The 13092-nt window shown below is 46.6% G+C and overlaps 1 protein-coding gene across 2 annotated transcripts in view; it reads right to left on the bottom strand.

The window, feature by feature from the left end:
• CRK (CRK proto-oncogene, adaptor protein) overlaps nucleotides 1-8100 on the bottom strand; it is a 43752-nt gene extending 35652 nt beyond the window's left edge. The window contains exon 1 of one of the 2 annotated variants that reach the window (XM_044248192.1): nucleotides 7781-8100. In XM_044248192.1, the coding sequence (XP_044104127.1) occupies nucleotides 7781-8021 (241 nt within the window). In that variant the 5' untranslated portion in view covers nucleotides 8022-8100. The remainder of the gene's footprint in view (nucleotides 1-7780) is intronic. The other variant, XM_044248191.1, reaches the window with a different exon arrangement.
• Nucleotides 8101-13092: the final 4992 nt, after the last annotated feature.

The following is a 13092-nucleotide window of genomic DNA, read 5'->3' as shown; positions in this document are numbered from 1 at the left end:
AAATCTTAAAAAAAAAAAGAAAGCCTGTGATTAATGTGGTGAAATAGGAATATTGTGATAGCCCAAGATGGATGTTTAAATCAATTTGCACTCCAAAAGAAATGAGACCCAAAAGATTAAAAAAAAAAAAGAAATGAGACCCAATTATTTTGTTCAGTATTAGAAATCACTTCTTCCAGAATGACCAGAAAAAGTACCTTTGAAATTCAGTGGTGGAAAGAAGTGAAAAGATAAACTACAGAAGTTAACCAGAAATCCTCAATACTGAATGAGTACTGATAAGTGCCTTCACAAATGAACGCACGAGACACCAAGACACAATTTAAAGGACAGTTGCACATTTCTTGTATCACACAAGTCCATCTGTGGAATTCATGGCTATAAGCTAAAACAAGTTAATAGCCCACACTCAGTAAATCTGGCTGGCTCCCCAACTCAAGATGCTGAAATAGAGGGGTGCCTGGGTGGCTCAGTCATTAGGCCTCTGCCTTCGGCTCAGATCATGATCCCAGCATGCTGGGATCGAGCCCTGAGTAGGGCTCTCTGCTCAGCGGGAAGCCTGCTTCTCCCTCTCCCACTCCCTCTGCTATGTTCCCTCTCTCACTGTCAAATAAATAAATAAAATCTCTTGGGAAAAAAAAAAAGCTTAATTAGATGCCCAGACCCAGGACTACATATCTACAGCAAACACCATCAGGCACCTGCAGGACACAACCCCAGTAGTTTCAAGAGCTGAACTGGAGAACTTTGGTTAGGAATATACCAGAGCATGGTGGTGCTATACTCTGGAGTTTGCCTTCACTCGAACGGACTACTGAAGGGGGATTGTTCCCATTCAAGTCTTGGAGGCAATGAGATACATGGTCATTCTGCTTATCACCACTAGGTTAATTCAGTGATCCTTTAGGCCTGCTGAACTATGTGAAGGATTGGGTCAATGTGAGCTCCAAGGAGACCTACTCAGCACTGTCTGGTCCAGAAAGCCTCCTGGGTAGAGTGTTAGGGAGGACCCGCACACCAGCAGAGTAACCATGGCTTAGAAAAGGGTCCTAATGGGACGCCTGGGTGGCTCAGTTGGTTAAGCAGCTGCCTTCGGCTCAGGTCATGATCCCAGGGTCCTGGGATCGAGTCCCACATCAGGCTCCTTGCTCGGCAGGGAGCCTGCTTCTCCCTCTGACTCTGCCTGCCTCTCTGTCTGCCTGTGCTCACTCGCTCTCTCCCTCTGTCTCTGACAAATAAATAAATAAAATCTTTAAAAAAAAAAAAAAAAGAAAATGGTCCTAATGACACAAAGGGAGAAAAGCTCCCTTGCTAGAGTTTACCCAACTACATGCCAAGGTGCAAAAGCCAAAAATGGTTTTCACTAGTTGCCTTTTTGGGACAGTGGTTGGAAGACAGTACTCAGTAAATGTTAACATTATTCTTAATGAACAAAATTCTGAAATGAGGGAAGGAAGTTAAAAAGTCTGTTTCCAGTTTTAAGAAGCTCATAGCACAGTTGCGGATATAAAGGTACACACAGTGTGGTTGGTAAGCCAAGAATGAGGCAGGAGGTCTCAGGAAGACATTATTTCCCCCCCTGACTTTCACTTTCAACTGGAGATGTATTCTTACAAAAAAACAGTAGCAACAAAAATCACCATGAAAGAACAGCCCTGACCATACTGAACATTTCCAAGGCATTCTTTTCACTCTAAAAAGGAAGGTAACCACTCCTGTCATCCATTGTTATGGTTCCTCCATTACTGTACTAGCTGAAGTAAAATGTGTTTTGTGTTTGATTGGGGGGGGTGATAGTTTAGAAGATCAAATAAGACCACAAGGCTAAGACCCTTGTAAAGAAAATTATGAAAAGAAAAAATGGCAGCTCCTCTGCCATAAATATAAAGGTAGGAAATTGGTTCAATTCATTTCTTGCTCAAATGCTGCATGGTGTGAACTGGACCCACAATGACTTCTCTTCTTTGGCTTGGCTTGGCAATCCCAGCAGTCAGAGAAATACAAGCAAAACACCAAGGAAAATCTTTGATACTCTTAAAAAAAAAAGATTTATTTTTAAGTAATCTCTACACCCAATGCGGAACTTGAACTCACAACCCTAAGATCAAGAGTTGTATGCTCTATCCACTGAGTCAGCCAGGCACCCCTTTGATTTTACCTACAAATTTTTTCCTATTTTACTGACACTGTAATTCCACCAGAGGAGTGCCTGTTTCTGTGTACTGCTGAAGCAGTCAAAAACATGGACCATCAACCAAACTCCAGAAGGAAAAGGGGGAGAAAAGAACGTAAGTCTCAGATAAGCCCAAACCTCATCACAGCTATATGTTCCAGCTCCTCTTCCCTACGTCATCGCCTTCCAACCACAAACATCCAAGGGCAGGAAACAGGAGGACAGGAAAGGAAGGAGATATAGTCAGTCAGTCTAGAGAAATGAACCAAAGACCAGGTTCTCATTGCTGGGACTTGGAAAACGTCACTGACTTGTTTTACATAAACCTGTGCTGGTATTCTGAGTATGAGTTATGAACAAACACATTAAGAAATCAAAATCAATGCAAGCACTTCATATTCTTTTGGTTTCTGTACATGCTCAACTCATTAATTCTTAAGCATTTTAGCCCTCAGGTTACATCAATTTTTACAACACCATTCCCTGAAGGTTTTATGAAGAACAACCAAGAGCTCCATGGGCTTCAATAGGTCAGTCTGGTCAGGTCAGTCTGGCATGGGTACCACCACAGCAGCTCCATCATCGGCCTCTCCCTGAATTCGAAGAACTTCCGTTTTCCCTTCCTCTTTCCTTAATTCCACTTCTTTCCTCCTCTTCTGCCTATGGTATTAATAGAAAATGCTTAAACACACCCCACCACCTGTCCAAGACAAAGGGCTAAAAAGGCTGCTGACTTTCATCTGAGGTCTCCTAAAGAGGTATCAAATATCTGTCCTCCTAAGCAAACAGAACTTTCTAAAAATGGTGGGTATCAGCATGGTATTTCACAGATTCAGACTGACTAGGTTTAATGAATTCTGGTTCTGCCATTTACTAGCTATATGAACTCTTATTTAACTTCTCCTGGTGTCAAACACCTATGTAATAAAAGCTCCTAAAAGCAGTTGGTACACTGTACCCTGCCCAAACCTCTTTATTCCTTTAGAAATTTTCAAATAATCCCCAAATCCAAGTCCACTGCATTGTTTCCCAGAAAAGATTCTACAGAATCTCAGGACACTTCTCAAAATGTCTTGTGGTCAAAAACCTGCCTCTCTTGGGAGGGTCATAATTTCACATGAGCACAGCAAATGGCTGAGAAGTCCTGCAATAAATAAACCTACTTCCTTTTACCGAGACATCCTTTTTTGGATGTAAACCTAGAAGTAACTCACTGAAGAACTTCTCCAGAACCACTGGATGGAGGGATACTCTGTAACTGATGAATAAAACATGAAGACCAGGTTTGAGAACTGCAAAGATGAGGTAAACAAATGAAACACAGATGGGGGAGGTATAAAAGCAGTAGGTAATGGACAGTCCCACAAGATTTCTAGAGAATGGCTTGGTCCAGCACCACCTTGAAGAGGCAGCGTAAACAATAACCACCCCAACTTTTGCTCCTCCCTGCCCCAAAATGAGGCAAGCTTTTATGCTTCCCTCGCCCACAAGAACAATAGGTAGAAGGCTCTGGGTTAAGCAGGTAACACCAGGTGCCATCATATTTCTATGTCACGGATCCAAGGTCCTTTCACACTTCTCGATGCACTCCATCATGCTCCACCCCAGCACTTACTCCCTTACACATGCTATCCTATTACCAGTGCTCACCAACCCACATCATGCCTGCCTGTGAGCCCCTCAATGCTGAGAAGTCTTCCACTTTGCTTCAACTACTGCTCTCCCAACCTCATACTTATGTTCATAAGACTAATACAGCTAATGCTTATCAAGTACTTACTATATGTTAGCCCCATTCTTAAGCATTTAATACATTAAAACTCATTTAATCCTCATAAGAACCCTATGTGGTCAATATCACCATTTCCTTTCTTTAGTATATGTGCTGCCGAAGCGAGCACTCACCATTTCCTTTCTTTTACAGATGGGGAAATTGAGGCAGAGGCAAGTTAAAGAATGTGCCCAAAGTTACATAAGTAGTAAGTGGCCAGGAAGAATGTCTCAAACCCAAGCTCCAGAGTTCAGACTTGAAACTACTCTCCCAGCTCGCACTTATTCAACTATCTACTGGCTAAGGTCTAGTAATACCTCATTGTTCAAAAAAACATGTGAGTGAATCAATGATTGCAAAGCCTTCCCATGAGGTCCACCTTGAAGTCCAACCTGACAAGGTATGCCCAGTAGACTTGACCAAACCCTGCCTTATGGCCCTGAGGCACAACCAGGGTGCTTCCCAGACTATGGCAGCCTGTGGAAGCTGAACAACTAAGTTAAAAATATACTCACCAGAAAAGCTTAAAAATACCTAATCCATCCTACCCATATTCCTCTAAAGGAATAAGCCATTCCATACAAAAATATATGTCCAGGGGCGCCTGGGTGGCTCAGTGGATTAAGCCGCTGCCTTCGGCTCAGGTCATGATCCCAGTGTCCTGGGATCGAGCCCCGCATCGGGCTCTCTGCTCAGCAGGGAGCCTGCTTCCCCTTCTATCTCTGCCTGACTCTCTGCCTACTTGTGATCTCTCTCTCTGTCAAATAAATAAATAAAATCTTTAAAAAAAAAAAAAAATTATGTCCACAAAATACGTTATAAAGTCCTAAGTAAAAAGCTCTTTTCACGTTCAATTTGCCAAATGAGAACTGTAAAAGCCTCATCATCATTAGACTTTTCGATAACAGACAAGTATTGTCCAAATATTAAATTAGTTTCTTCTTGTCATTCTTTCATCTTTAAACAGAACCTAGGACCTCATGACAAAAACAAAAGTATTGAATCTTCTATGTGCATTGTTCAGATCTCAAAAGAAAGAAAAAGAAGTACAACATAAGTGTCAGCTCTCTAGTCAGAATTCTGAGGTTCAAAATCTGGCTCAATCATTTACCAGCTGTGTGACCTTGAGCAAGTTACTGAATCTCTGACTCTCAGTTTCCTCACCTATAAAATGAAAATATTTCAATTAATTGAGATCACAGTACTTCTCACCAGATTGTTATGGGCAGAAAATGAGATAAAGTACAGAAAGTACTCGGCAAAGTACTTGGCATAGAATAACCAGTCGATAAATGTTAGCTATTAATATTCTACATGCTTTTCTAAAATTTAAGAAATTTCTCTGTGTAGTTTCAAAAGAAAAAGAGCTTGACGGGAGAGGAGGGGAAACAAAGATTAAGTAATCTTAATTATAAAGACAGCAACTCAATCGACTGCTGTGTGTGGAAAATTGGGCACATTACCAGAAACAAGAATTACCACAATGCCCATGAACTTTCTACACCCCATCCACAAACTCTGGCAATCTTCACCTTCTCTTTTGGGCCAAGGATCTGAACTCGTATCTGTTATGAAAAGGTGGAGCTCGGTATCAAGGTAAGTGCAGAGATATAAAGTCCTAACACCAAGGTGTGGAGAAAGCTCAAACTAGCAAACCTGCTTGCTGCCATCTCCAAATTTCACAAAATGTATACACAAAAGGTTGAAAATTGGGGGGAAGAGGGTCAAAATTGAGTTTCAGTGACCGTTTGCCATCATATTACTGCACTGTAATGTAAAACCCTCGATACCAAGAAAGTGGTAAAAAGTCGAATTTAGGGGTGCTTGGGTAGCTCAGTCCTTAAGCGTTTACCCTTGGCTCAGGTCATGATCCCAGGTCCTGGGATCCTAAGGGACATTAGGCTCCCTGCTCTGCGGGAAGTCGGCTCCTCCCTCTCCTTCTATCTGCTGCTCTGTCTACTTGTGCTCTCTCTCCCATCAAATAAACAAATAAATCTTAAGAAAAAAAATACATTAAGAAAAGGTAGAATTGGGGTGCCTGGGTGGCTCAGTGGGTTAAAGCCTCTGCCTTCAGCTCAGGTCATGATCCCAGGGTTCTGGGATCGAGCCCCATATCGGGCTCTCTGCTCAGCGGAGAGCCTGCTTCCCCCTCTCTCTCTATCTGCCTCTCTGCCTACTTGTGATCTCTGTCTGTCAAATAAATAAATAAAATCTTTTAAAAAAAAAAAAAAGGTAGGGGGTGCCTGGGTGGCTCAGTGTGTTAAGCCGCTGCCTTCGGCTCAGGTCATGATCTCAGGGTCCTGGGATCGAGTCCCACATCGGGCTCTCTGCTCAGCGGGGAGCCTGCTTCCCTTCCTCTCTCTCTGCCTGCCTCTCTGCCTACTTGTGATCTCTCTCTGTCAAATAAATAAATAAAATCTTTAAAAAAAAAAAAAAAAGTCTTAAAAAATAAAAAAAAATAATAAAAAAAAAAAGGTAGAATTTACCTGGTTTGGGGCAAAGTTATGTTACATCAATATTCTTGTCTCACGTTATGCTATTAAACTAACCAGACTGAGAAGACCTAGGATAATTTGTGGACTTAAAGATTCCATACTCTTTTTTTTATAATTGGTATTTGTTACCAACAAAGAGACTGACTATCCCACCTCTCCATTTCTGGCCAGAGTGAATAAATCTAAATTAGGACTATCCCAAAAGGGAAAGATACTGGCCTGGAGCTAGGCTCAGCTGGTCAGAAGAAAAATGCTTCAACTTGGGAACAATGAGAAAGACTAAGACTCTTGATGCTGCTACACAAGATGACAACCTCAGAATTCCTCTATACTTCACAAACCTCAGGCACTAAGTGCATAAATCTCCTTAAAATTCTCCAAACAACTCTCAAGGAATAAGTAAGATAGTCACATCTCAGTGATCCTTGGTAAGAAAGACCTAGGTCACAGCCCCAACTTACTGAGCAACAAGAGGCCCTGACATATAGCACTGACAATGTTCAAGTTGAATAAAACTGGAAGTTCCGTCCACTTTCAAGGAAGGGACTGTTTCCACTAGCTTATTTCCTGGGGAAAAAAAAAATCTGCCCTCCACAAAATACCCTGAAAACTAGAACCCCCTAATTGTAGAAACTGTCTCTGGACTTTAAGATCTCTTGGACACCATCAGCTGGATATCAACTTGTTCTGGGCTGATCACAGAGGGCTTACTTCTATCCCCAAGACACTTAGCTCACCACCTTCGTCCTCTGCGGGGGAAGAGGACAGTAAAAGTATTTTGGAAAAATGCCCAAGAAAGGAAAAAGCTGACCGGTTTCCTGAGGGTGTCTCCATCCCTCCGGGCTAGTATGTGGTGACTTCCTACCAAAGGCCAGCAGGGGAGAATAGCTCTCCAAACCAAGCCCGGCTCTCTAACACTACAGGAAATGTTTCAAGTCTAAAAAGCCACTTGTAGGATTATCGAATTCATTCTGGGAACCGCTGCCAAGTGATGCCCCCGCAGTGCCAACATCCCCCTCAGCTCTTTGTCCCCACGTTGCCCGGCCCTGCCCTTGTGCCTGGCCCGGGCGCTAGCCCCACCCTGGGGCCGAAGCAGTTCCCCTTCCCCTGGGCTGTCCTCCCAAGTCACACCCAGAGGCCTGGGTCAGTGCGACTCCTTCCCCCACACACACCCGCTCGTGGTGTGAACGACCCCAAAGCACCAGGCTACCCCCTGCCATGGTCACTCCGGCCCTCTGCCCACGTTCCTCGTGGAGGTCAGCTCTCGGAGAGGAGCCGGCTAGGCTGGGGAGTTCCGCGGCCCTCACCCCGCCCGGGGCCTCCCGTCCCGTCCGTCCTCACCGGGCGGAGGCTGGGCGGGCGACGGTGGCACAGACGGGCGCGGGCCGCTGCTGTTGATGATGTAGTGGGAGACGCGCGAGTTCTCGGAGACGCTGAGCACATAGTCCCCGGGGCTGGTGCTCGAGTCCCGCACCAGAAATACCCCGTGCCGCTGGCCCTGCAACAGCGCCACCGCCTCCTGCCGGCTCAACCGCCCCCAGTACCAGCTACTCCTCTCCTCCGAGTCAAAGTTGCCCGCCATGGCCGACTCCGCGCCTACACGCTGGGCCGCCGCCGCCGCGCGCGCCCCTCCTGCCCCGGCGCCCGCCGCCCAGCGGACCGGCTCCGGTCTCAGCCTCACAGCGGTGTCCGAAATGGCGGCGGCGGCCGCGGGCCTTCCCCACCGGAAATGACGCTCACCGTGCCCCCGCGAGGATGCCGGGAAGGGGACCGCAACCCGCCATTGGGAGAAGGGCAAAGGACGCCTCGAGCGCTCACTGCGCACGCGTTCTCACGTGCGTCGCCGCCTGGTAGGGATCGGAACTGCATGGGATGGAGAGGCGAAGCCTGGGGTAAGGGGATAGGGGCTTAGCCAGCAGTCGGTTGGAGGTTTGTATTTGCGCTTTTAGCCACGCGGCCCGTCGCTGCACCAGGCTTCAAGTTACCGGAAGGCCCAAGATTTCTAAGCAGCGACTTCGAGTACAGAAGATGGATGTGGCCTCAGGGCCTGGGCTTCTGGAGACATCGGTCTTTTTCTGGTGGTTCCTCCAGCTTCTCTGTAGACTGGCTAAAGTTTTCTGTTTGCACTGATTCATTCAGCAAACAGTTGACACCACATTTGCCGCGTGGGTGCAAAGGTGATCAAGGCTGGGCTCTGACATCACAGAATTTACAGACCAGTGGGAGGAACCAGGAAGCAATGACAAAGGAATGCTGACTGCTATGTAGGGACCCAACAAAGGGGCTCTAGGAACACAGAGCAGGGCCCCCAAACCAGTCATTAAAGGGAGGTGGCTTTAACTCAATGTTGAAATGGCAAGTGGGGAAAGAGCATTCAAGACAAAAGGAGCCGAATGTGCCAACCCTGGTAGAAGTATAGAGTTCTCTCTATTGAGTCTCTCAGGTCATTTGTCCAGATTCTTCTAAACCTTCGCTGTGGCTACACGTATCCTCTGCTCTCCCTGCTATCATGATCTCCATCTCTATTCTATATCTACAGCTGTATTCCTGTAAACAGCTTGCTCACCGGTTCTCTGTAGTGCATTGCACACATCTGCCAGTGTGGGCTTTCTAAATTACAACTCTAAGTCTGTTGCTACCCTGTGCACAACTTTTAACAGTCTCCAGATGTTAAAATTCCCAGTTTAGCTCACAGCATAAAATGGGGCCACAGTCTCCTCTTAGCTGCTCCTACATAAACTGTGTGTTTCTTCTTTATGGAAAGCTTTTTTCCGGATCTCAGATTCAAATGTCTCCCCTTTTTGACCAACCATCTTCCTCTCTGCATGCACAGGACTGTGTCCATATTATTTCCATCACAGTTCCTACCCATTGTCCTATAATCTTTCATTTTACAGGTCTGTGTTCCACGATAGAGCTTCTCAAAGGCCAAGGATCCAGTGTAGGAGGCACTACATAAATCTTTTATGAGGATGGCTAACATTTATTCAGGGAATACTCCCTGCTAGGCATAGCACTAGCTGCCTTTATATGGATCATCTCATTGAATCCTCTTAACAACCTTATAGGTTGTATTTTACAGCTATCCCCGTTTTATAGGTGAAGTTCAGAGAGGTTAAGTTATTGATCCAGAGACACACAGCTGCTGAGTGGGGGGCTGGCATTCAAATCCTGGAAGGAACAGAATGCTGTGGTCACTGCATTATATCCTCAGACTTCTGGAATAGGCATGGAGGGGGACAGGAGGATGGGGGAAGATGGTAGAAATAGACATCAAGAAAAAATATATATCAGTCAGCCCTGGGTTTTGATCTTACATGAATAATATGCCTCTTTTGGAGGCATATTCACACACCCCTGGGCCTGCTCTGGGAAGGGAAGGGGAGCAAAGGCACCTTCCCCGCTGTGACTCATTGTGACCCTGGCTTAGTCACAGTGTGTTACCACAAGCCAGCAGCAGAAGCCACCCCAGTGTGAATTCTGGCCTTCTGGGTAAGAGAAGTTCCTGTTCTTCCCTTCTCCAGGTTGGAGGAGCTTTGAGGTTGGGCCTCACTCAGAGACTGCTTGTGGGTTCTGATAGAAAATGTACTTTAAAAGAAGAAAAGGGAAAGAAAAAAGGAAAGAAGGAAAAGAAGGGAGGGAGGAAACATCATAAATAAGCTGGATCATAAGAAGGAGATTGGCAAGGAGGGGAGATCTAGACCCAAGGGATAATCACAGGTGTTGTTTCTTGGAGCATAGAGAGAACAACGTGGTAGGAACAGGAGTGGCCTAGGGGCAAAGAGAAGACAAACCCGCCCTGCCCCTCCCTCCTTTGTCTTCTCTTCTCCCCTTCTTACATTCAGGATTTGCAGCTATAATGGTGGCTTTTGCCCCCTGATCAACTTGTGATCAACCCTACAAAGAATGTGACCTTCTTGGGGTGCCTGGATGGCTCAGCTAGTTCAGAGTCTTTTTCTTTTTTTTAATTTTATTTATTTATTTATTTATTTATTTATTTGACAGAGAGAGAGAGAGAGCCAGAGAGCACAAGCGGGGGACTGACAGAGAGAGAGGAGGAAGCAGGCTCCCTGCTGAGTGGGGGGCCAAACGTGGGACTTGATTGTAGGGCCCTGAGATCATGACCCTACCTGAAAGCAGATGCTTAACTGACTAAGCCACCTGGGTGCCCCAAGCGTCTGACTCTTGATCTCAGCTCAGGTCTTGATCTCAGGGTCGTGAATTCAAGTCCTAAATTGGGCTCACACTGGGAGTGGAGCCTTTTTTTTTCTTTTTTCCTTTTTTAAACACTTTATTTATTTGTTTGTCACGGACAGAGATCACAAGTAGGCAGAGAGGCAGGCAGAGAGAGAAGGGGAAGCAGGCTCCCTGCTGAGCAGAGAGCCCGATGTGGGGCTTGATCCCAGGACCCTGAGATTATGACCTGAGCCAAAGGCAGAGACTTAACCCACTGAGTCATTCAGGCTCCCCCTACTTTCTTTTTCTTTCTTTCTTTCTTTCTTTATTTTAGGATTTTACTTATGTATTTGACAGCGAGATGGGGAACACAAGCAGGGGGAGCAGGAGAGCCCCATGCAGGGCTCAATTATAGGACCCTGGGATCAAGACCTGAGCTGAAGGAAGATGCTTAACAACTGAGCCACCCAGGCACCCGACATAGAGCCTACTTTAAAACAAAACAAAACAAAAACTGTGCAGAGGCAGACACTAGGGGAAAGCTCTGGAGAAATGTGAAATGACTCGGACTCCAAGAAGGGTCTTGGGGAGGAGAGCATGCTGGGAACCAAGGCAGGAGGCTGGACCTTCCCAGAAAAGTCAGCAAGATGTTCCCATGGATGACATGCTATAGGCCTGCGAAGAATGGGTTGTCTGCTTTGCTGTGAGGTGTATGCGGCTCACTGCCGCATCCTTTAGGAACACTGCTCACACAGACACCCTTGCGGGAAGGCACCCAAGAGAAGGTGTCAGCTTCCTCACCTCTGTCCTCTCAGAGCTGAGAAAGTCAAGAGCATCTGAAGAAGGTTAAGATGCATGTGTGCCCCCACCTCCCCCAGCTCACCCCCCTCTGGCTCCGCTGTTTATTCTTCCTCGTCCTCTGACAAGCCTCCACACTTTGCACTTGCCCTTCCCCCTGAGAGCTCCCCATGGTCACTCCCCCACCTACTTTATATCTCTACCCCTGTGGCCACTCAGGGAAACCTTCCCTTGTCTGTGCCTTTGGAACTGTAAACTGCACACCCCCACCCCTGCCACCCCCTTCTCTGCTTTATTTTCCTCCCATCACCCCTAGAACATAAGCTCCATAAAAGCAGGGATTTGATGGGTTTTTTTCTTGCAATATCCCAAGTGCCTGGCAGAGAGCCTGGCACATGATAGACAGTAAGGAAATCCCAGTGGAATGAAAGAATGGAGAGTCTGGGGAGGGGTGGGGCCGGGATGCTCTCCTCCAGAGCCTGAATTAGCCTCCTATGATTGGCAGGCATCTATCTCCCCAGGGGGCCCTGGACTTCCTGTAAGATGTGAGCTGGGGGTGCAAACCATTCTCCATTACTTCTCGAAGGACAGGGGTCCGCAAGTCCATGTGGGTTATGTCTGTGACGTCACTGGCAACACATTCTAATTGGCCAGAGAAAGGAGTGTGGGGCAGTCGTAGAGCTAGTAATTGCACTCAGCACAATGCTTATCTTATCTGTCGGCTTCTTGTAGCCACTGTTGCTACAGATAGAGAGGACAAATTATCGTGATGCTTTTATTTTTCTGTAATTGGTTGCCTGGGGCGGGGGGGGGGGGGGGCTTGGAGGAGTGTCAAATCTAGTTGTGTGCACAGGACTGCGTCAAGACCAAGAGAGTCACACATTCATCAGAAACTTCTGCTCCAGATGCTGAATCTAAATGCCTCCGCAGGTATCCTGACCTCAAATTAAATTTCTTCTGGACTTTAATGCCTTCGCAGAGGGGCACCTGGATGGCTCCATTGGTTGAGCGGCTGCCTTCAGCTCAGGTTATGATTTCAGGGTCCTGGGATCGAGTCCCCGCATGAGGTTCCCTGCTTAGAAGAGAGCCTGCTTCTTCCTCACCCTCTGCCTGACCCTTTGCCTGCTTGTGCTCTCTCTGTCAAATAAATAAATAAAAAATCTTAAAAACTAAAATGAAATAAAATAAAAATAAAGCCTTCACTTGCCATTCCTTCTGCTCACAACGCCTCTCCCACTTGGGAAATCTCTTAGCCATCTGCAGAGGGTTCCATGGAGGCAGCCTGCAACACTCATTCCCTTTCTTCCGGAGGCAACACTGCTGATCTTTCAGGAAACCCTCGGCTCCCCACTCTTAGGCCACGAGGCAGGTGTGGTTCGTGCTGTTTCTGCCCTGGGGTTGGGGTTAGGGCTCGGGCACAGGACCTGGGCCTGGCAGGCACGTGTCAGATGTTCTTCTCTCGAACTACAATGATTGGGTCAGAGGACAGCACTTCCTTCAAGCTGATCCACTGTGAGTTGGTGCTGAGACTTTCAGCTGACTAGAAAAGATGCTTTTTCTCTGCCTCCTACACCAATGCAGCAGAATGAACAGCCACAGCCGCTGGTGGCCGTGGCTGCCTTGCCACGAGCAGAAAGACTGCCTGACAGCGGAGCCCTCTGAGCAAGGCTGAGCCAAGA

This window comes from Neovison vison, chromosome 5 (genome assembly GCF_020171115.1).
Source record: "Neovison vison isolate M4711 chromosome 5, ASM_NN_V1, whole genome shotgun sequence".
Taxonomy (NCBI): Eukaryota; Metazoa; Chordata; class Mammalia; order Carnivora; family Mustelidae; genus Neogale; species Neogale vison.
The sequence above is the reverse complement of the archived record's forward strand: the minus strand, read 5'-3'. Positions and strand labels throughout refer to the sequence as shown.